Source organism: Oreochromis aureus, linkage group 15 (genome assembly GCF_013358895.1).
Source record: "Oreochromis aureus strain Israel breed Guangdong linkage group 15, ZZ_aureus, whole genome shotgun sequence".
NCBI lineage: Eukaryota > Metazoa > Chordata > Actinopteri > Cichliformes > Cichlidae > Oreochromis > Oreochromis aureus.
Genome location: NC_052956.1, coordinates 33,696,426 through 33,720,110, shown reverse-complemented (window position 1 = coordinate 33,720,110; position 23,685 = coordinate 33,696,426). Strand labels below are relative to the sequence as shown.

General features: G+C 39.6%; 1 protein-coding gene across 1 annotated transcript in view; it reads left to right on the top strand.

Annotated features, from left to right (window-relative positions):
* Window positions 1-23,685, top strand: part of LOC116318261 (E3 ubiquitin-protein ligase rnf213-alpha-like) — a 47,475-nt gene that overhangs the window by 5,654 nt on the left and 18,136 nt on the right. Inside the window, 22 exon segments of the mRNA XM_039598456.1 lie at window positions 1,110-1,265; window positions 1,383-2,607; window positions 2,785-2,969; window positions 3,089-3,232; window positions 3,568-7,134; window positions 9,305-9,435; window positions 9,669-9,764; window positions 9,872-9,993; window positions 11,230-11,343; window positions 11,421-11,470; window positions 11,660-11,810; window positions 11,902-12,037; window positions 12,293-12,478; window positions 13,432-13,550; window positions 13,656-13,819; window positions 15,337-15,524; window positions 20,158-20,278; window positions 20,612-20,712; window positions 21,179-21,358; window positions 22,336-22,493; window positions 22,650-22,752; window positions 22,969-23,083. Coding sequence (XP_039454390.1) covers window positions 1,110-1,265; window positions 1,383-2,607; window positions 2,785-2,969; window positions 3,089-3,232; window positions 3,568-7,134; window positions 9,305-9,435; window positions 9,669-9,764; window positions 9,872-9,993; window positions 11,230-11,343; window positions 11,421-11,470; window positions 11,660-11,810; window positions 11,902-12,037; window positions 12,293-12,478; window positions 13,432-13,550; window positions 13,656-13,819; window positions 15,337-15,524; window positions 20,158-20,278; window positions 20,612-20,712; window positions 21,179-21,358; window positions 22,336-22,493; window positions 22,650-22,752; window positions 22,969-23,083 — 7,512 coding nt within the window.

Genomic DNA, 23,685 nt, shown 5'->3' with positions numbered 1-23,685 from the left:
ATGAAAAATATATAGGATGCCTGCCTTATGCCACTATGGCCAGTCGACTGGTGCCCACCAATTCAAATTATTTTATTGTTTGACAAAGGTGCTAAAGGTGACTTAATCAAGTTCCAACGAGCTGCCCTGTGTAATTTACACCATCATGTTTTTGCAGTTGCAATTATAGGATGGTTAGGTTTGTGACTGGTACCAAACAACTTCAGCCAAGGAGAGATACCAACATTTGCTTCTGTCTCTATTTCGGACCAAATGGGTTTGTCTGGTGCACTAGTACCAAGCTCTGAGCTGTTTCAGATTCATCACCCAGTAATACCATTTGAAATTAGGTGGAGGATCTTTAGCACACTACACCTTTCTTGTTTGCCGATTCCGCATTGATTTATGAGAGCCAGTCGTTTAAAAATGCTTCACTTAACATAAACCAAAGCACACTATGCAAAAACAAAAAAACAAAAAAACAAAACAAAACAGTGCATTCTATCACTGTAGCTATTTTCAGTGTACAGGTTGCGGAGCAACTTTTCAAGCTGCCATCTTTGTCAGATACCCACATTTCTCAAAGTAATGATGGACTGCCATTTCTCTTTACTTTACTTTACTTTACTGATTGGTTCTTGCCGTGATATGAATTTTAACAGTTGTCAAATAGGGCTGTCAGCTGTATACCAACCTGACTTCTGCACAACACAACTGATGGTCCCAACACCATTAGGAAGGCAAGAAATTCCACAAGTAAACCCTGACAAGGCATACCTGTGAAGTGAAAATTATTTCAGGTGACTACATCAGAGAACCTCACTGAGAGAAGGCCAGGGGTTTGCAGCACTGTCAACAAAGCAAACTGTGGCTCCTTTGACAAATCTAAAATATAAAACATATTTTGATGAATTTATCAATTTTTTTCTTTGCTGCATAATCCAATAGATCTTGCTATATATATTTGATGTCTTTGGTATCTATCTACAAAAAAAAAAGAAAGAAAAACCATTAAATGAGAAAGTGTGTCCAAACCTTTGACTGGTATTGTATGTATATGGGATCATACTTTTGGGTTGAGGTCTTAAATTCATGACTGCAGTTATTGTTTTTGACATTTTCCTTTATAGGTTGATTTAGAGAATTCTCTGACACTACAAATTAAAGGTGGACATGAGGAATATGTGACATATACCTTCGAGGACCTGATAGAGCTACAAAATAAGCTTATGCTTATGTCTGGAAAAAAACAAAAAAATCAGAGTGAAGTGGAGCGCTTCATTGAGGTGTGATTTTTTTTTTTTAATAAAATATTTTTTTAGTTCATCCATTAATGCAATGCTTAAACATATTAATATATAACTTTGATATCATGTGTAATCTCATTTCCTCTTCATATTCAGGTGTTTGAGAACATCCAAAGACTTGCCAAAGCATTTGTAGACCTTTACGTTGCAGGGAATCCACTTTTCAGATGTTGGGAAATTAAGATTTTTACAACTCACAGTGACCCATGTATCACTATGGAAATCAAGTTTTGCAAGACCTTGTGTGGCTTCCAAGTAAATGGAAGTTTAGTTGAACAACTTACATCGTTATCCAAAACCATGGAGACATTTCTTCATGAATGGCGAACCTTCATGGACAGTCAAAGAAATGATAACTACTATTTAAACTATTTCACAGCAGAACAAATATTCTACTTGTGCAGTGTTGTGACTCCAGCAAACATGAATGCAGAAATTGATGACAAAGCACTGACGATGCTTTCTTTTATCAAACCAAACTGCACAACATCAGATGTCTGGGGTACTTGGAAAAGGTTTCTTAACCACTATAAGCCTGGCAAAAAGGAGCCATCGTCACCCAGCGATGGTCATTTTGCACACGACAGTGACTCACCAGATGAGGCAGACAAGCCTGTTGGTTTGAAAGAATTGGAGAAGTTGTGGAATGACTACATAAAGAACAACAAAATATTTTTCCATGACCTATTAGACATTAGGAGTTTAGGAGGTCTCTTGCAGATGATGACAGAAAACCTAGATCAGAATGAATTGGAAGACGAACCGGTACTCTCAAAGATGAAAGACCATTCACTCAGAAGGAAGTTTCCAAAAGGCCTAAAGTCAAAACAACCTAATCTCATAATCTGCCCACATGATGAGGTCCTCACTTCAAGTATCTGCTTGTATATGAATGACTACTACGGGTCACTGCCAACTTATGATGAAGTGCTTTTGTGTTCCCCTTCAACATCTTATGAACAAGTAGAGCTTTTCCTGAGAAGATGCCTCACATCAGGTGACACTGGCCAGAAGATTTACACAATGCTGTGGGCAGACCAGCTTTCCTATGATGTTAGCTGTGCAATGGAAAAGTGTTTTCACAAACTGCATTCCCATAAAAAGGATTACAGGCTAGTGATCTTTTGCAGCTCTGACAGGGAACACACTTACATTCCTAATGCATTCAGTCAATACAAAACAGACTTTGTGCCACAAGAGCCACTGAAAAGGATTCAACAGTATTTGTCCCAGCATTACACCGTCATCTCAGATTACAAGAATGCTATGTTCAAAGGTGGCCATTCTCTGGGTATTGTTGCTTCCAGTCGGGCAGGAGTAGGTGAGTTGTACATTAAAAAAAATAACGTCCCTATGTAAAATTTCTCTTTGTGTCAGTTATATATAGATTGCAAATTCAGATTATCAAATCTGTTATGATCAGATCACCTGTAATGCCTTTGTTATTTTTGATGCTATGATTTCTGTAAATCAACAGAATGTTATTCTATCATTTTAGGCAAATCCTTGTATGTCCAAAGATTGTGTGAAAAACTCGAGAAATGCGTTGAACAAGGAAGTGTATTTAAGAAGTGTATCAGACTAACTGAACATGAAGTTGATGACCACAAGATTCTCCAGTTTTTGTATGACACACCAAAACAAAAAGATATTAAGGTGTTTCACTTTGATGTCACATCCTCTGTAAGTTATTATTTTTATGTTACCATAGTGAAAGTGCAATTATATCTTTATTTATTATTAATCTTTTCGGGTCATAATTTTTGTTACTGAGTAACACATTTTTAATACCTGATTTCCAGGTACAAAAGGGATTGAATGAATTTATATTCAAGCTTCTCTTTTTGCGGTACCTGATGGATTCAGATGGACAGATGTGGCTCTGCAGACAGAACCACTTGTATATCATTGAATTACTAGAGTCAAATGATCAGATCAACAGTTTGGTAAGTGAAAATGTTACTTTTTGTGCTTATCTTAAGAAATCCAACTACACTATTTATTTCTCATTCGTTGTTTTTATTGGTGTGTCCTTGTCCTGTGAAAGATGGTTAAGTGGATTCTCAGGTACCAAAACAATTAACAACATTGTGCCTGAATCTCCTTATTCAGTTTCAGCTATAGGAAGGAACAATTATAGCTGGCAAAATATAAGATAAAATATGATACACCTGCTAGGAATTTATAGTTTCTAGCTTGTAGGTGAGCAAGGCATTATTTTTCTTGTAAACAAGTTTGAGCATAGACTTGCTGTTCTAAACTTTATTTTTTATACTTTTAGGGACGAAAAGAAAACTTTGCTTTCACAGATGTTTTCCCAAAGGTGATTTGTCATTCACCAAAAAAGGTTATGGCTTTGGAAATGCAAAAAGAAGAAAATCCAGACATGGACTGTGATGACCCCCTCATGGATGATGAATGTTTCAGGAGTGAAGCTTATCAAAGACCATACCAGTACCTCACACGTTTTCACAACAGTAGCAATCTTGACACCTTCACTTACCGAGGCATTGAAGGGACTCATGCAAAGTGTCTTCAGATACTCTTAATCTATTGTGGTATAATAGATCCATCATGGGCAGAGCTGCGTAACTTTGTGTGGTTTCTTAATCTTCAGTTGAAAGACTGTGAGAATTCAGATTTCTGCAAATTTGAGTTGGTTGGAGACACTCTTTGTGGGTTCAAAAACTTTGTGGTTGAGTTCATGATCTTGATGTCCAAAGACTTTGCAACACCATCACTATGCATCACTGACCAGAGCCCAGGGAGGCAACACGTTGACATCAGTGGACTAAAAGAAAAAGATTTAGCCCCATTCCTCATTAGAAAAAGGTGGGAATCAGAGCCACATCCATACATCTTTTTTAATGATGACCACATGTCCATGACATTCATTGGATTTCACCTTAGGCCCAATGGGCAGGAAGGGTTTGATGCAGTAAATCCTTTGACAGAAGAAGTGATAAAGGAAAACATCATGACTCGACAGCTGTACAATGGCTTAAAACTTCAGAGAGTTCCTTTTAATACAGACTTTGATCAGCTTCCTAGAGCTGACAAGATTGAGCATCTGTGCAGTGTGCTTGGCATCAAGTGGCCAACAGATCCCGATGTAACATATGAACTGACCACCGACAATATCCTCAAAATGATGGCAATTCATATGAGATTCAGGTGTGGCATTCCTGTCATCATAATGGGGGAGACAGGATCTGGCAAAACGAGGCTGATAAAATTTATGTGCGAACTAAGAAGATGTGGAGCACCAGCAGAAAACATGAAACTGGTCAAGGTTCATGGAGGAACTACGTCAGAAATGATTTATGAGAAAGTGAAGGAAGCTGAAACTGTTGCAAGGACCAATAAAGAGAATCATGATCTTGACTCAGTTCTTTTCTTTGATGAGGCAAACACTACAGAAGCCATCAGTAGCATCAAGGAGGTCCTTTGTGATAATTCAGTGCAAGGAGAAGAGCTCGTCTCTAATACAGGCTTACAGGTCATTGCGGCCTGCAACCCTTACAGAAAACATACAGACACAATGATCAAGCGGCTGGAAGCTTCAGGACTGGGCTACCGGGTTCGGGCTGAGGAGACTGAAGACAGACTCGGCTCTGTCCCTCTCCGCCAGCTTGTGTATCGTGTTCATGTGTTACCACCCAGCATGATATCTCTTGTTTGGGATTTTGGACAACTCAATGACACAACAGAGCAAATGTACGTCAAACAAATAGTGCAAAGACAGGTAATAGCCAGTTCAGCTGAGAATGACAATATCACAACAATAATTAAAGTGTTACTATCATCACAAAAGTTCATGAGAGAGAGGAAAAATGAATGCAGTTTTGTCAGCTTGAGAGATGTTGAACGTTGCATGCAAGTATTTCTGTGGTTCCACAAAAATCACCCAATGTTTGCTGAAGCTCTAAAAGCCTTTTTACAGCAGCAATCACAGAGAAAACAAAACAAACTACCTGCTAGTAACAGAGTAATCTGGTCACTCTTGATGGCTACTGGAGTGTGCTATCAGTCCTGTTTGGAGAGCAAAGAAAAATATCTGAAAACTATCAGCCAAATTCTTCCTGTTGAGTATACACCGCAAAGCATACAGCAAGAAATTCAACTCATGCAGGACCTCCTGCTCAATGGTGTTCCCATGGCTGAGACAATAGCCAGAAATGAGGCTTTAAAAGAAAACTTTTTCATGATGGTGGTCTGCATTGAGCTGAGAATCCCCCTGTTTATTGTTGGGAAACCAGGAAGCTCCAAATCACTATCTAAAACTCTAGTTGCAGATGCAATGCAAGGTCCTACATCACATTCTGACCTCTACAAGAAGCTGAAGCAAATACATCTGGTGTCTTTCCAGTGTAGCCCTCATTCAACTCCTGAAGGAATCATCAACACATTCAAGCAATGTGCCCGCTTTCAAGAAAGCAAAAACCTGGATGAATATATCTCAGTAGTTGTTCTTGATGAGATTGGATTGGCTGAGGATTCCCCGAAAATGCCACTGAAAGCACTGCACCCATTACTGGAAGAGGGCTGTGTTGATGATGAGCCAAAACCTCATAAAAGGGTTGGGTTCATTGGAATTTCCAACTGGGCACTGGACCCTGCCAAGATGAATCGTGGAATTTTTGTGTCCCGTGGAGATTTAAATAAGCAAGAGCTCATCAAAAGTGCCAGTGGAATCTGCTCATCTGATCAACATGTTCTTGAAAAGATCAAAAACCTGTTCCAACCTTTTGCAAAAGCATATATGACAGTATGCGATAAAAGCAAAGGATTTTTTGGTCTGCGAGACTTCTACAGTCTGATAAAAATGTTATTTTCAATTACCAAAACATCTAATGAACCTCCTAAAGCAGATCAAATCACCGGAGCAGTCCTGCGAAACTTCAGTGGAAAAGATGATGTTGATGTAATTGACATATTCAGCAAAGAACTCAGAGATTACTTTTCCAATGCCAGAATCCCAACTATTGATATGGTTGAGCAAAGCATCTCTCCAGCTTCTCAAATGGAGGAAAGTCGTTACCTTTTACTCCTCACAAAAAACTTTGCTGCTCTTCAGATTCTACAGGAGAAATTTTTCTCTCATCACATCCACCCAGAGATAATCTTTGGGTCGAGTTTCCCAAAGGATCAGGAATACACACAGATTTGCAGGAACATAAATCGTGTCAAGGTGTGCATGGAGACAGGACAGACAGTTGTGCTTCTCAACCTTCAAAATCTGTATGAAAGTCTGTATGACGCTTTAAATCAGTACTATGTGACGCTCGGAGGTCAAAATTATGTTGACCTTGGATTAGGAACACATCGTGTGAAATGCAGAGTTCACCAAAACTTCAGGCTCATCATCATTGAAGAAAAGGAAGTGGTTTATGAGCAGTTTCCAATACCACTGATTAACAGGTTGGAGAAACACTACCTTGACATCAACACTGTCCTCACAGAGGAACAGAAGGTTATTGCCAGACAACTGGAGGAATGGGTCAATAAATTTGTCTCCTTAAGTAGTTGCTGCTCAGAAAAGAAGTATGATCCAAGTGATGTGTTCATCGGCTACCACTCAGACACTTGTTCCTCTGTGATCATGCAAGTAACAGAGAGTCAGAGTACTGAAACGGATGCTCAGGCCATTTTGAAGAAAGCCAAAGGCATTCTGCTCAACTGTGCCACTCTGGACTCAGTGGTTCGTTTGGAAAAATCCAAACTTCCTGATGAGGAACGAGAGTGTTTATTACAGGAATATGTTAAAGATGCAATGCACAGTTCACTGGGAGACTACATTGTATATCACACCCAGCAGCCCCAACAGTCACACTTCTTATTTACTGAGGTAATTTTTTTGTTTGCTTTCAAATATTATAAAAAAAACAAAACAAAGGCAGAGTACTGTAATATTATTCAAATCAGGAAATGAAAACATGCCTTGAATTTTTAGGCCTAATGACTGTGCTGTAAGGAAAAATTAACTTACAGTGGCTTGCAAAAGTATTCGGCCCCCTTGAACTTTTCCACATTTTGTCACATTGCAGCCACAAACATGAATCAATTTTATTGGAACTCCACGTGAAAGACCAATACAAAGTGGTGTACACGTGAGAAGTGGAACGAAAATCATACATGATTCCAAACATTTTTACAAATAAATAACTGCAAAGTGGGGTGTGCGTAATTATTCAGCCCCTGAGTCAATACTTTGTAGAACCACCTTTTGCTGCAATTACAGCTGCCAGTCTTTTTAGGGTATGTCTCTACCAGCTTTGCACATCTAGAGACTGAAATCCTTGCCCATTCTTCTTTGCAAAACAGCTCCAGCTCAGTCAGATTAGATGGACAGCGTTTGTGAACAGCAGTTTTCAGATCTTGCCACAGATTCTCGATTGGATTTAGATCTGGACTTTGACTAAGCCATTCTAACACATGGATAGGTTTTGTTTTAAACCATTCCATTGTTGCCCTGGCTTTATGTTTAGGGTCGTTGTCCTGCTGGAAGGTGAACCTCCGCCCCAGTCTCAAGTCTTTTGCAGACTCCAAGAGGTTTTCTTCCAAGATGGCCCTGTATTTGGCTCCATCCATCTTCCCATCAACTCTGACCAGCTTCCTGTCCCTGCTGAAGAGAAGCACCCCAGAGCATGATGCTGCCACCACCATATTTGACAGTGGGGATGGTGTGTTCAGAGTGATGTGCAGTGTTAGTTTTCCGCCACACATAGCGTTTTGCATTTTGGCCGAAAAATTCAATTTTGGTCTCATCTGACCAGAGCACCTTCTTCCACATGTTTGCTGTGTCCCCCACATGGCTTGTGGCAAACTGCAAACGGGACTTCTTATGGTTTTCTGTTAACAATGGCTTTCTTCGTGCCACTCTTCCATAAAGGCCAACTTTGTGCAGTGCACGACTAATAGTTGTCCTATGGACAGATTCCCCCACCTGAGCTGTAGATCTCTGCAGCTCGTCCAGAGTCACCATGGGCCTCTTGGCTGCATTTCTGATCAGCGCTCTCCTTGTTCGGCCTGTGAGTTTAGGTGGACGGCCTTGTCTTGGTAGGTTTACAGTTGTGCCATACTCCTTCCATTTCTGAATGATGGCTTGAACAGTGCTCCGTGGGATGTTCAAGGCTTGGGAAATCTTTTGTAGCCTAAGCCTGCTTTAAATTTCTCAATAACTTTATCCCTGACCTGTCTGGTGTCTAAATCCAATCGAGAATCTGTGGCAAGATCTGAAAACTGCTGTTCACAAACGCTGTCCATCTAATCTGACTGAGCTGGAGCTGTTTTGCAAAGAAGAATGGGCAAGGATTTCAGTCTGTAGATGTGCAAAGCTGGTAGAGACATACCCTAAAAGACTGGCAGCTGTAATTGCAGCAAAAGTTGGTTCTACAAAGTATTGACTCAGGGGGCTGAATAATTACGCACACCCCACTTTGCAGTTATTTATTTGTAAAAAATGTTTGGAATCATGTATGATTTTCGTTCCAATTCTCACGTGTACACCACTTTGTATTGGTCTTTCACCTGGAATTCCAATAAAATTGATTCATGTTTGTGGCTGTAATGTGACAAAATGTGGAAAAGTTCAAGGGGGCCGAATACTTTTGCAAGCCACTGTATATACTAACTATATTATCGGCATATGTTATGTATGATTGCATGATTATTATAAACAAATCATGTTGCAACTAGTTTTTACAAGATACAATCTTCTGAAAAAAATTAGAATTATTGTCATTCTTACTTGATATTGTTAAAACAAAGTTTAATTTTCACTGGGGCTCATTAAATGAAAATCTGAATATCAGAAAGAGAATATGTCTAATGCGTGTATAAACAATTCTAAGCCATTTGTGGTATGCAATATAAATTATGCACGATGGCATGTAAAAGATACATGAAAAATACGCCGCACGCACGCACACAATTATGCTTTTTTCGCTTTTCTCTTACCAAATGAGATATTTATTGATTAACAATTTTGTCATTCTTTGTTCTTTTCCATTTCCAAGGTTACAACCTTTTCCAGGCTACTCACTGGCGCAGACACTCAAGAGCTACAGAGTCTGATAAACCTTGATGCTGTTCAGCTGCTATTCCTGCAGCAGTTTGACACTGAGAACTCATTCCTCAAAAAAATCAGGTATGCATATATAGAAAACATATATGATCTGTAGGTGTTGATTTTAATCAAACTAAGTAACTGCCTTTTTCCGCATCCTTGTGCTTTAATATCTTATGATCCTTCTTAGTAGAAGTGTTTAATTAATACTGATGTAATAGATGTACAGATCAACATGCTGTTTCTTCAAATATATTCCGTTTGTTCAAATATATTTATTACAGTAATACAAGATGTTTATGTCTCAATACTAGGGATTTTCTGGGCTCAACACATAAAGACAAAGTGCTCATTATCCAAGCAGAGTATCATGAAGGATTTCACAAAAGAAACATTATTTCCTTAGCCAAGTGAGTGAGAAGATCATCACATCATCCCTTACTGTTATATAACTTGCTGACATTAGTGCAACATCTCTCATTCTTTTTTTCTTTTACATATTATTTGGATTTCTAAGGTATGTGTGCTTCAATGAAATAAACAAGAGTGACACTACTGATGACACAAAGACATTTGTGTACTTTGTCATCAAACTACCTCGCATGGAGGGTGGTACCTCCTATGTTGGGTTTCAAGGCGGTTAGTCTTGCGACACACACACAAACACGCACACACAAGATCAATGTTTATTTCATATCAAGTACTTTTTCACAACATGTTTTAAGAACACAAAATGACAACATTAATACTCTATTATATAAGACTAGTTTGTATAGAATATTTTCTATGCATAACACAGTATGTTTGCTAGAGAGTTATCTCTGGAGAGAGTTATCGCTGGTGTGATAGCTCCCTCAGGACAAGGACTCTGGTCAGAGAGTGGGGCACAGAGAGTTCTTTCCAGATATACTTTAATGAACATTAACTGATTGAACAGCAGGACAGTAGTACAGCAACTGACATACTCAGTGAGAGTATGGGGATGCGTATGTGTGTAGTTCTAAATAACAAGAAAACAGGGAGAATAACAATTATTACATGACAAATATAACAATTATTATGTTTCAATATCAGACACCAATAATGGATTACAGCATAAGTGATCAGCTAAATGCTCTGGCTTAATGAAATCTCATAGTGCCATTTTAAACGGGCAGAAAGCAAGAATATCTGCATATCCCAAGAAACAAAAAAGGCATAATAGCTCAATATTAGTAAAAATCAGCAATTAGGTGGTCAGAGCCATCTAGGTGCCAAATAACCTAACTGCTATACCCAAATCCGCCCCTCAAAGGCTACGGTGGAAGTCACATGCTTCTACCAATATCAGTCAGGTACATCTCCTATAATGTGATACTCCTAAGATAAAGCCCCTAAAGGATATAAACAATATTTCAAAGTATAGATCCGTCTCCTGCTAGTTAGCCTCCATGGAGATGTGTACTTTAGCAAAATAATACCACAGCTTTCTAACAACTTCCCGAAATTAACAGTAGACTTATATTCATCCTATTCAATAAATTTGGGAATTGACTCTTAGAGCTAGAGAGGACTCACATTTGTGCAGGAACACACACTGATGGAAATCGCTACTCCCCTGCACTCATGGAAAAATGCACTTAGTACACATCGGACTCGTAGTACGGCTGGACTGTCGTAAAAGCATGTGACATCATCATCCAGCAAACAGTGAGAACAAAGTGGAAAACTTATTGATGTATAAAGAAATTACCACTACAATTATAACAATGAAACTGCAATATGAGGAGATTTTCTAACAATGTTGTAACACCAAAAGCAAAGCGTCAAAAGAGACACACTTCAAATAACAGTTAAAATTTGCAAACTGTGTCTTTCTTAATGTGATTTTTTCAGGTCATTGGACGTCTGTTCACATTGATGATCTCAGAAGATCAAAAGAGTTTGTTTCAAATGTTCTTTCCTTGAAAAATCAGTGCATCAGTGATCTTTTTAAAGATCCACCTCAGGGTAATTCATCAAATCCTTTTTCTACAGAATATTTTGTATATTAAGGGAAAAAACACACATAATTCTCTCTTTCAAAGGCACGGGGACAGAAGACTCCACTAGTGTGCCACAGAAATATGAGCCCACAGTAAGTGTTATTTACCTTAAAGAATAGTGTCCCTATTTCCATTTAACCAAAGTATAATTCACTTAATTGTTAAATGAATAGGTTTAACATTTTTCCGCAATTTCTTTCTTTTATCTTTGTTGTCTGCAGTAGTTTTAATTTTGTGGATAACTAGTGTGTATGTGTACTGATGCTATTTACTCTTTTCAGGCATTGGAATGTTTGTTTGATACAACAAATTTGGTGAGAAGTTGTGTTCAGAGTGCAGTGAGCATGCTGAGAGATGAAGCAAACAGTGGTGAATTCAGCACTAAGAGAGTTGAGAATCTGCTCACTCTTCTGGATGGAAGCTATACTCAAGGTTAGAAAATAAGTCAGTAAAGATTATCTTTTGATATCAGTCCTGCAGCCAAAATACAACAATGTGATGTGAAGTTGATTTTGTTTCAAAGGATTGTTTGCAAAAATTGTGAGGAAGCGACTTCACTCACTGTTAAAGGATTATGAGGCCAACATGCCCATTCTAAAAAGCTGGGTCCTAAATGAGGCATCTAATGACAGTGCTCTTCAAGAAGGAGGGACTTTCCTGTAAGTTTCTCTAATATTTGCTGTACACTGATGGTCTGCATTTGACTTTTTTGGTACATTTAAATGCAGTTATTTCTGACATTTATTTACAATTTATTGATAGTTTTGTAGCGTCAAACATAAAATACATAACAGCAAACAACAGAAACTGATGCAAATAGTTTCATTTGACAGACTTGCCTCAGCTGTAACTTTAGGTAAATATCAGGAAATGTATGTTTAATTTTAAGAATGTTGTATGATTATTTCTTTCAGGCACACACTGTGGAGGAAAATCCAAGCAGTTGTCACCCCACTTCTAGCCTACTTGGTCTCAATCATTGACCGAGATTGCAATATGGACCTTCTCCGGGAAGATGAAGAACACATTGGGAACCTGTGGCTTGAGATTTTTGGAAACAAAGAGATGCTCAGTTTGCCTTATGTCAGGGTGGAAAACAAGTAGGTATCTCTTGGTTAGAGAATGTAAACATCTACATTTACTGACCTATTCATGGGTGCATTTTTCTCATTCTGGGTCAGTATCCCTGTTGCCTTTAAAACTGTCTTAATTCTTCATGGCTTCAAGATTCAATAAGGTGTTCGAAATATCAATGAGATTTTGGACCACACTGACATGATAGGATTGCACAGCTGCTTTTGGATTGGTTGTTCGTGATACGAATCTCCCATTCCACCACATCCCAAAGGGGCTCTATTGGATTGAGATCTGGTGACCGAGGAGGCCATTTGAAGACAGGGAACTCACTGTCATGCTCAAGAAACCAGTTTAAAATCATGTGACGTGGCACTGTGTTGTGACTTTAGAGTTGCAACAATAGAGATGGTTCTGTGGGAAAATCTCAGTGAATCAGCAGTTTTGGAATTAGGTCACCAGTATACCTTCCACATTGGTCGCTTTGCGCGCTGCCGCAGTATAATCACACAGTTACTTCTATTTATGACCGCTGATAAGGCACAAAAAGATGGTGCAGTATTCTCTTAAATACAGCAGTAGCTCCTTTCTACAAAAACACCATTACTCATACCAACTTGACTGGTGTCAACAACAAAAGGCACTTTCAAAGTCACTTAAATTGCATTGTGATGCTTGAGCAGGCTGTCTTTACCATGCATATATCTAAACTTACTGAGTTGTTGCTATTTGCTGATTAGAAATTTAAGTTAATGAACAGTTGAAAAGCCAATGAAGGGGCCAGTGTATTCCGTGCATATTGTTTTATTTACATCTAATTCATATTGTTGAAATCTGAACCTTCAAGACAGTCTGTTTTTTTCTAATGATCTGGCACAAGAAAATTGTATTTACACTAAAGTTAATTACAGTATCTGTTTCAAAAAACATCCATAATGGTTTTCATTTGTTTGTTTTTCTGACTCTCTCACTTCTCCAGAGTATTCATGGTACAAAGCCATGTCACAGGTGGACATACCATGTTCTGCCGCCTGCCCTTCAGCTGGTGGATCAAAGAGTTCCTAGATGGGCTCATGATGCAAGCATCCAGACATCAAAGTACATTTATTATACAAGTAACATGTGTAGACTGTCTAAGAGTTGCACTCTCTTTTTTAGATTAAATTCTAACAAATTAGTGACCCTCCCAACTTGTTTTTTCAGCTTCTTCATCTAGCCAGTTCTATGATTTGTTTTTGAAAACTCCAATTGGCACTTACATAGCAGGAAAGGAAATAAATGAAAAAATGAAGAGAAGATTTTTCAAAACGTATCTACAGGATTTTGTTTCGATGACCATGAAAGTGGCATCAGACGAAGAATTACAGGTGAGAGCGATGCGATGTGACAGATTATGCATAATAATAGATATCCTGCACCTTGGCTGGAAAATGCATTTTTATCTATGTTTGATTAATGTTACTTTCATTCTGCTATAAATCCCACTACTGCCACTGAACTTAAACTCCAGCAAAACAAAAACATTTAACTGTTGATAATACAGTTTTGTCTGCTGTCCCATCAGTTAAAAGTTACAAATAACACAATATGACAACTTAGATCAATTAAACCCTTTTTTGCATTTTTTAAAATAAGTTGTTGGTAAAAACTAATTACTGTATGTCATGTTTCGCTGTGTGGCAGGCAGGGATTGGACCCAAATGAAAACTCACGGGGACTGAACTTGAACTCAAAAGCACAGCTTTATTGCTGGAAACAGATCACAAACAATACAAAACTAAACTGGGAAAACTAATCATAATGCATACCAGGAGACACGGGGAGAATCACACACAGCATGAGGGAGAACGCGCCACAGAACTGAGGGAGACACAGACATAAATACACGGAGGGTTAACGAGGGAAGTGGGAGCACACGGGGAACACAGGTGACACTGATAATCATAACAAGACGCGGCAGGAGTGAACGCAACACTGACGGGAGACTGACAAAGTAAAACAGGAAGTACAGAGGTTCAGACAGGAGGAGCGAGTGCACGACACAGCGGGCTGGGGAAAGCATGAACTAAAACACAAGGAGGGGAAACGAGGGTTCACAGATACGGAAGGGCACACAGAGGGTAACCAAATAAGGAACATCTTAACTGAACAACCTAGGAACCAATGCATAAATAAAGAGCAAAATACAAAAATACACAACTACTAAGAATGCTGGGCCAACATGGCCCAGGATCATGACACTGTATGCTCTAAAGTAGATACAAAAGTAAGTAGATTGGACTGAATGTGGAAGTATTGTAATTAATGGCAACAAACTGCAAAACAACTTAGTTTTATAGAGATTAAAGCATTACTCCATTAATTATACTTTTATTTGAACCCTGTACAGCTAGCAGTAGTAACTACTCGTCTGGAACTCTATAAACTTTACTGAAAATCTTTGTCAATTTCAATCCAGTTTCAGATTTCACTATTACATTACATGCAATACTAGTTTAAGTTAAACAAATACATGAATATATTATTAATCTATTTGGTCCTTTACTCCTCAGCTCCTCTGTCAGGCAATGGCCAGCTGTGCTGATGAAGTACGGAAACGAAAACAAGATGATGAGCTTTCTCTTCCACTCATCCACATTGCCTATCATTTTTACCAAAACCGTCTTCAGAACTTCTCAAGGATGATTTCTCTTCATCCTGAAGTTATTTCCCCTTTGCAAAAAAACCCAGTCATTAGCGGTTGTCCTGCAATGGTTAGAACATTTCTTCATTTCTGGTGTTCTTGCCATTTATTTTTTCACATTCTTGAGACAAGAATGACACAGGATGTTACAAATATTGCATAACTAATGAATCACTTACAGACTGTTTTGCTTTCCTGTAGGTTTTGGATGTCTATGCAGCCAAGGCATGTGTTGAAAGCCTGGAACCTTCTAACTTAGAGAATGATACTGTCTGCCAGCGCTGGCTGAGGAAGGTGAAGAAGGTGCAGGCTTCTTTGGAGTTGATTTGCTCCCAAAGCAGTAGCAAACAATACGGTGAGCACTGCCGGAAAGTACTCCATGATGTCAGGTAAGATACTGATGCAGTGAATTAAACTTTTGATGCTCAGTTCTCTCTAGTGTTACTGAAAGAACCTCTCAAAGGATTATTGTTGTCATCCATTGTGTATTGTTGTGATTACTGTATTGCAGAATATTCTTGTTTAATCAAAGACATTGTAGCTCACTTATCTCAAAATCAGCTGCATGACATTAAACTGTCAACTTAGGGTTACCACCTTTGCTAACTGGTTTACTTGGGAAATCCAAGCACAGGTGTAGAATTCTGTCTTTGATTATGTTGTATGTAGGAGTGGGGCATAGAGCCTAGATGTTTCAAGAAATGTGATATTGATATATTTCCAATAATTTTCCATCCTTCTTTTCCAAAGAGCTGTCAGTAATTACACACTATCTACAGTTAGGTCCATAAATATTTGGACAACTTTTGCTCTGCCAGGCCTTTACTGCAGTGGCTTTCAGCTGCTGTTTGTTTGTGAGCCTTTCTGTCTGAAGTTTAGTCTTCTACAAATGAAATTTATTTGCTTTATTAAACTCCTGGGTTGCTATGGCTATGTGTTCTGTATTGTGAAACATCACCCAGTCCATTTAACTGCATTTAGCTGGATTTCAGTGTCACGGGCAGCCATTCACACCCAAGCCATCAGACTGCTTCCAGCATGTTTTACAGATGATTTGGTATGCTTTGGATCATGAGCTGTTCCACCCCTTCTTCTTGCCATAATTCTGGTAGAGATTGATCTTGGTTTCATCTGTCCAAAGAATGTTTTTCCAGAACTTTGTTGGCTTGATGTTTTTAGCAAAGTCCAATCTAGCCTTAATATTCTTGAGGCTTGTGAGTGGCTTGTACATTACAGTGAACCCTCTGTATTTGCTTTCAAGACATTTCATGTCTTCTCTTTATGGTAGACTTGGATATTGATACCTCCTGGACAGTCTCACTCACTTTGTTGGTTGTTGTGAAGGGATTTCTCTTCACCATGGAAATGATTCTTCCACCACTGTTGTCTTCCCCTCCTTCCACTTTTGCCACTCCTAATATTGTAGCCATTTCTTGGATGGATTTGTTCTGTTTGTGCAGCTAGAGGATGGCTTGTTTCACCTGCATGGAGAGCTCCTTTGACTGCATTAGGGGTGGAGCCAAACCCGAATACGGTGTTTGGATAGGCACGAATATCGTTTTTTTTTACAAATACTTAAGAAAACATTTGTATTCGGGAACAAGAAAAACTCTATATCAAAAAACTGAGTTTCCTTATTAGACCACAGTGCATGCCCAGATGAGTGAGTGAGTGACGTGTAAAGGTTGAATGACACAGGCTGCACCACACAACAACAGAGAAGGCTCAGCTGAGTGATAAAAGACTGAACTGCATCACTATTTTTGCTGAATAGATTTTTTTGTACCTTAACTGGATTCCGGAAGCAGTTTATAACTTTGGCGAGGACTGGGAGATTATTCCATTATGCTGCACATCTGCAGTTGGGTGCTCTTATGGCCCCATCCCCCGGGCCATGCACCGGTACCGGTCCGTGAGTCATTTGGTACTGGCCCGCGAGTGTTGAGGTTCAGGTGTGAAATTTATTGTTTACAGGGGGGTTTTTCTGTTTTGTTTTATCATTAATATTTATTGTTTTTACCGTTACCTCAGTTTCCCTCTGTCTTTTCCTGTGTGTTATGTATTTTATTTATTTATTTTGGTACCGGTACTCATTTTATTTTGTTGTATTTATCCTTAAAGGCTGATCCGTAAACATATTGTCGGACATAAACCGGTCGGTGACGCAAAAAAGGTTGGGGACCGCGGATTTAGACAATAGGCTGTTGACAGAGTAAAGTTCAGTTTAAAAGGATAAAACAATGCTTCTGTAGTTGTGTCGAATTGTATGCACTTGTGGGAGTTATATGGTACATATAAGTTACTCTGTCTTTTGCAGACAGCAAGATATAGGCTATAGGCTAGTTAACCTAACCTAAGCTAACCTAACATAGCTTCCCGTCACTCATTAACTTAGCTGAAACTTCCCACATGAATTTGGTCAACCAAATGGAAAAGTTGCTGCTGCTGAGCCACCTCTTGGTCTTCCACCAGCCAAAACAACTTGATCGAGTTGTGTGTGGAAGCATTTTACACTCAGTGCTGCAGATGAAACCAAACTGATATGTAATGTGTGCAAAAGTCAGATCAACAGAGGTTACATCAAGTTATAAGTTATATCAAACATCTGTCAACATCTGTTATGCATAATAACATGCACTTAAAGCATCTTATTCATGGTACTGTCTGCCAACCGATCCCACCAGCACCACTACTAAAGAATACATACACTATATTGTTAATTAGAAGTGTAACGCAAAAAAACTGGATTTTTACGCCTATTTTGAATTTTACTCAAATACAAATACAAACACTTTCCTTCCCCTCAACAAATACAAATACAAATACCGGCTGCTTTGCACATCTCTAGACTGCATGTTGTCTGTTCACAGCACAATCTTCCAAATGCAAGCACCACATTTTATCTGATAATGACATAACAAAGGAACTGATCATAACTGTCCATGAAATTGCCTTTGAGTCAATTGTCCAATTACCTTTGGTCCCTTTAAAAAGAGAGTGGCACATGTAAAGGAGGTGAAACTCCCAAACCCTACATCCATTTGAATGTGGATACCCTCAAATGAAAGCTCAGAGTCTATACATCATGTCAATGTCCATTATTTCACTATAATTGGAACATGTTTCAGTAAACCATTTAAAGAACAAAACTTGTCCGTGTCCAAATATATATGGGCCTAACTGTAACTTGAAGTGGGAATTTATTGCTACAGGGTGCCAGCAGCATTATAGTGTAATAGTAATGACACAACAGTATTTACATTAACACAGCACATGTAAGCAAGTAGTGATTTTCCAGCTTTTCCACCATGACACTGCATTAGTAATTTCAATCCACTGCTTACTCTTCCTCTCCTATAGAATGGAAGTAGCAAGTGCAGCTGTGCTTGGTTGAGTCATTTGTTTACATTTGGGTTGCACATCACTGGCTACTGCTAACTGCTATCACAAAGTTTTTTGTCTTTTTCTGGTGGTTGTTAAAACGAATCTCCATTCATCCATCCATTTTCTTCCGCTTATTCGGGGCCAGGTAGCGGGGGCAGCAGCCCAAGCAGAGAAGCCCAGACCTCCCTCTCCCCAGCCACCTCCTCCAGCTTATCCAGGGGAACACCAAGTCATTCCCAGGCCAGCCAAGAGATATAATCTCTCCAGCGTGTCCTGGGTCTGCCCCAGGGCCTCCTCCCGGTGGGACATGCCCAGAAAACCTCACCCAGGGGGCATCCTTGTTAGTTGCCCGAACCACCTCAACTGGCTCCTTTCGATGCGGAGGAGCAGTGGCTCTACTCTGAGCCCCTCCCGAATGGCCAAACTTTTCACCCTATCTCCAAGGGAGAGGCCAGCCACCCTTCGGAGGAAGCCCATTTCCGCCACTTGTATTCGCAATCTCGTTCTTTCGGTCACTACCCACAGCTCGTGACCATAGGTGAGGGTAGGGGCATAGATCGACCGGTAAATAGAGAGCTTCAATTTTACACTCAGCTCTCTCTTCACCACAACAGACCGATACAGCGTCCGCATCGCTGCAGCTACTGCATCAATCCGTCTGTCGATCTCCCGCTCCCTTCTCCCATCACTCGTGAGCAAGACCCCGAGATACTTAAACTCCTCCACTTGGGGCAGGGTCTCGTCCCTGACCCGGAGTGGGCACTCCACCCTATTCCGGCCGAGGACCATGGCCTCAGATTTGGAGGTGCTGATTCTCATTCCCACCGCCTCACACTCAGCTGTGAACCGTTCCAAGGCAAGCTGGAGGACATCACCCAATGAAGCCAACAGAACCACATCATCTGCAAAAAGCAGAGATGAGATCCTGATGAGGCCCTGGCGGAGCCCATCACCCACCAGGAATGAGTCCGACTTATTGCCAGCTATGTGGACCAAGCTCTTGCAATGGTTGTATGAGGACTGAATGGCCCGTAGCAATAGGCCAGACACCCCATTCTCTCGGAGCACCCCCCACAGGACCCCCCCAAGCGACACGGTAGAATGCCTTCTCAAATTCCACAAAACACATGTAGACTGGTTGGGCAAACTCCCATGCACCCTTGAGTATCCTCAAGAGGATAAAGAGGTGGTCCAGTGTTCCACAACCAGGATGAAAACTGCACTGTTCCTCCTGTATCCGAGGTTCGACTAGCGGACGGACTCTCCTCTCCAGCACCCTGGCATAGACTATCCCAGAGAGGCTGAGGAGTGTGATTCCCCTGTAGTTGGAACACACTCTCCGGTCCCCTTTCTTAAAGATGGGGACCACCAACCCGGTCCACCAGTGCAGGGGTACTGCCCCTGATCTCCACGCAACATTGCAGAGACATGTCAACCAAGACACCCCTACAACATTAAAACTAATCTTATTTTACAAAATTTTCATTGGAAGCTGAAATGCACCTCTCTCTCATTCCTTGGGCTTGTCTTGTCATTGCACAGACTAGAGGATATGAATGCATAGTGTTTAGCAATGATATTGAAATAATTTTTATTTTTTTATTATTAAGTGTGATTATATCTGTAATATTTTTGCAGTAATGGCTGGAAGCGTATCTACATCCTTTCTTTTTTTGTTGAACATATGCTACTGGGTTTCCGAAATGAAGACCGTCAGCTCAGGACACATGTCCTTAACACCATTAAAACTCTTAGCAATGTAAGTGGGTGTTTTGTTTTATTACATGTTATTTTGTTTTGTTTGTAAACAAGCAGTTAAACTGTTGTACCCAATGAAGTAGCTGGTGAGTTCAAATCTGGTTTGCTTAATTTACAAAATTTAAGCTGACTAAGCCCAACATAAGCAATGTGGCCTACAAATATGATGGAGTCCCTCCTATTTCTGTAACCTGTCCATGCTGTGCAAAATTTTGTTCTGACAAAATCTGTCAAAATTATCCCGTTTTACATGATGTTCTGCTAACAAAAACAATTTATAACAACATAATGTTCATTATTATTGTATTGTTTATAATTTCAATCTACTTCTAAGGTTCTGCAGGAAAACTCGGACATAAAATCTACAAAAGGTTTTGAAGCTGTAGTTAAAGTCCTGAAGTCCTGCAAACAGGAGGCAACTACTCAGCTTTTCAGGTAATGCTGTCTGACTATTAGCAAAGTTTTTAATGATATTTTATGAAATACTGAAGAATGTTCTGTAGCAAAGCCATTGGAAGGACCTTAAAGTTGGGTGTGTGTGTGTGCGTGTGTGTGTGCGTGCGTGCGTGTGTGCATGTGTTGAAAACATTAAAAAGTCTCTTACGATGCAGCAGTCAAAACATACAATAAGCTGACTAGATCCTGTGCAAATATGCATATTTTACATTTCCCAAAAACCAGATTTGTTCACCTTGCATCACTGTCAAGTTCTACTATACAACAAAGTGTCAAAGTGTCAAACTATTGCTTAGTGATAATGTTAAACACATTTGGTAGGGGATGTTGTGATATCTACCTTTTACAACTGGGGTGCTTCAGTACCACCAGAACCTCCACTTCCCGCAGCCTTTTTCTTTTTTTGCACTTAAGCTAATGTGATTTTGTTTGCATCTTCCTGAAGGTTTGGCCTTGAGTGTGGGGTGTGCATGAGAGAACCTCAGGAAACAGTGGGACTGCCATGCAATCACATCTATTGCTTAACATGTATTAAGAACAGCCTTGATGCAGGACGGACATCCTGTCCAAGGTGCCGCCAACAATTACCAGATGATTTTCAACCACATGTTTCTGAAGACATAAGGTGAGGTTTGCTTAACTGTTTAGCTGATAAAGTATTTAACAGTGCAACTGTAAACATTTACATAGAAAACGTGCTCTTCTCATGATCTCAAAATGGAGTAGTATGGCTTGTGGGATTCAGCTGTTCCCATTCAAAAGTGTAGGGCTGCTTCATGTTATCAGTCTTTATTACAGCCTTCCTGGAGTTAAGTTTGAAAAGTAACACAACCTTATGGCTTCAGTAATGACTGAGTGCCATTTGGTCTGTGATCAAAGCTGCAATGATCAATTATGCTGAAAGGTAGGGCTTGGAGAACTGCAGAGACATGCTGTATCGATGAATGGTGGGGCTGGGCAGGGTGTCGCAATGTTGGTCTAATCAAAAAACAGTTTAGAATGGCATTCAGTCCCTTCCACCTTGTCAAGAGTCATTGTAAGATTTGGCTTTCACCCTATAGAGCCTCCATTTTGGCTAACTCAGAGACACTATACTCTTTCCTATCCCTTCTTGAAGCTGCAGACCATATTTTTAGAGCCTCTTTCCACCATAAACCAGTTCTCCAGATGTTTGTCCAGCAAACAACTATTGCTTTAGCCTAGTAATTGCCTAGCCTTTCCTTCTATTTGCAACCTGTCTTAATACTTGTGTTTATAGTGCACATTCCCACCTCTGATAAATCCCTCAACTCTAGGGTTGGGGTTAGGCATTCATTTCTGACGGTTAGGGTTAGAGTAATGGGCTAGCATTGTGAAAGCATTATGTCAGTTCAATGTCTTCACTAAGATATGAAAAACTGTGTGTGTGTGAATGACCATGAACACATGCTAGGAAATTATACTATAAAAGACAGTATTAGAAAAATTTCATGGTATATTGACCATTGATCATTTTTGGAGAATTGGTTTGCAAAGCTTAACATTTGGGAATCATCTAATGAGAACAAATTAACACCGCTTTTTAAACGTATTTACATTGCCTTACTTTTTGTATCCCTGCAGCGCATCTGTGAAGAAAAATGCAGAATTCAGGCGATGCTGCAATGGTTTCTTTGTTGATCTGCTCTCTGCCGTGTGCTTCAAAGATAATACACCTCCAGCCGAAGGTGTCATCACCCACCTCTTGTCCTATCTAATGATTGAGACAGGTACTACTTACTGTAGCCTACACTATTAAGAAAATTCAGTTTCACCTTCTTTTCTAAAGAAGCTGAAGTCTTGACCTAAAGTTTCAAACAAAAACAAAGGTCTAATGTGTTGGAATAAATTATTATTATTGTTTTACATGTTTACTTTAAATTATTTTTTCCAAACAGAACATAAACAGATTCACACCAAAGTATTATCACCATTTGAAGAGTCCCAAGATAAAAACCCAGTTGTGCGATCAGTAATCCTCAAACTGCTACTGAAGTTCAGGTAGGTAACCTACTATAAATATGTCATTGTAAAATTACTGTTAGTCTCAATCATCAAAGATGATTGAGACTAAAAACACAGGTATCTCACTGATCTAAAGTGTATCTTTTATATCAGTTGACCAGCATTGCTACTTTAATAAATTTGTGATAAAATCTGTGAATAGATTTAAGTTTCTTTACCTTACACTATATAATTGACCTAACTCTGTTTCAGCTTTGATGAGGTTCAGAAATATTTGCAGCAACATTTTTCATCTGTTGAAGAAAGCAGATTTGTGGATGATGGGGACAGAGCAGAGCTCTATGCTTTATACATCAACTGCTTGGAGGTAAAACTAGAAAAATGCTGTCTTAATTGTATTTAACTGTGTTAAAATATACTTTAAAAAGGTGAACAGAAAAGGTTTCAAAAAGAAAATTACGTACTTTGACAGTATACAGTACTCCACAAACAAAAAGTATTTCTCTAGAAGGACATGCTATGATGAATTGTGAAGTACAGATGCCTCTCAGAAAACAGAAACCTAACCTTTATTTCAGCAAAAGGAAAGATTAAAGTCCACAGTGTCCATCCATTCATTCTTTCCCATTCAGGGTCTGGAGGGGAGCTGGCGCCTATCCCAGCTACCATAGGTTAAGGGAAGGCTCGGACAGGTCACCAGCCTGTCACTGGGCTAACAGATAGGGACAGACAATCATTCATACTTAGGGGCAGTAACCAATTAACTTAACCCCAATAACTGCATGCCTTTGGACTGTGGGAAGAAGCCAGAGTACCCATAGAGAGCCCACAGAGACACACATGGTGGATTTAAACTCAGGATCTTCTTGCTCTGAAGCAGCAGTGCTAACCATTCTCCAAACGTTCTGCCCAGCCATGCTGTACAATGTAAATAACAAAATCTAATGTGATCTACTGAACGGAAGATTG